The sequence below is a fragment of the Oryx dammah genome, unplaced genomic scaffold (assembly GCF_014754425.2).
Source record: "Oryx dammah isolate SB20612 unplaced genomic scaffold, SCBI_Odam_1.1 HiC_scaffold_11119, whole genome shotgun sequence".
In the NCBI taxonomy this organism is placed as follows: Eukaryota; Metazoa; Chordata; class Mammalia; order Artiodactyla; family Bovidae; genus Oryx; species Oryx dammah.
The window spans coordinates 16,493-16,835 of record NW_024080512.1 but is presented as its reverse complement, the minus strand read 5'-3'; the positions used below and the strand labels follow the sequence as shown (position 1 = coordinate 16,835).

The following is a 343-nucleotide window of genomic DNA, read 5'->3' as shown; positions in this document are numbered from 1 at the left end:
GGTGTGAACTTTTCAGCTTTTTTTTTCCTCCTTCAGGTGCTATAGCTAAAGAAATTCTCCACATTCGGTGCACTCAGGTGACTTTTCTCCAGTGTAAATTCAGGTGCTTAATGAGAGTAGATTTCTGGCTAAAGCATTTCCCACACTCACAGCACTTATAAGGCCTTTCTCCAGTGTGAACTCTCTGGTGTGTAGTAAGAATAGAATTTTGGCTAAAACATTTTCCACATTCACTGCACTCAAAAGTCTTTGCTCCAGTATGAATTCTATTGTGGACTTGAAGGTGGGCTCTTTGTCTAAAGGACTTCCCACATTCACTACACTCATAAGGCCTTTCCCCACT

General features: G+C 41.4%; 1 protein-coding gene across 6 annotated transcripts in view; it reads right to left on the bottom strand.

Moving 5' to 3' along the window:
- The window catches only part of LOC120860588 (zinc finger protein OZF-like), a 7,292-nt gene continuing 6,949 nt past the window's right edge, over nucleotides 1–343 (bottom strand). For 4 of the 6 annotated variants that reach the window (XM_040236388.1, XM_040236387.1, XM_040236386.1 and 1 more), the window contains one exon: nucleotides 1–332. In XM_040236388.1, the coding sequence (XP_040092322.1) occupies nucleotides 74–332 (259 nt within the window). In that variant the 3' untranslated portion in view covers nucleotides 1–73. The remainder of the gene's footprint in view (nucleotides 333–343) is intronic. The other 2 variants (XM_040236389.1, XM_040236385.1) reach the window with 1 other exon arrangement.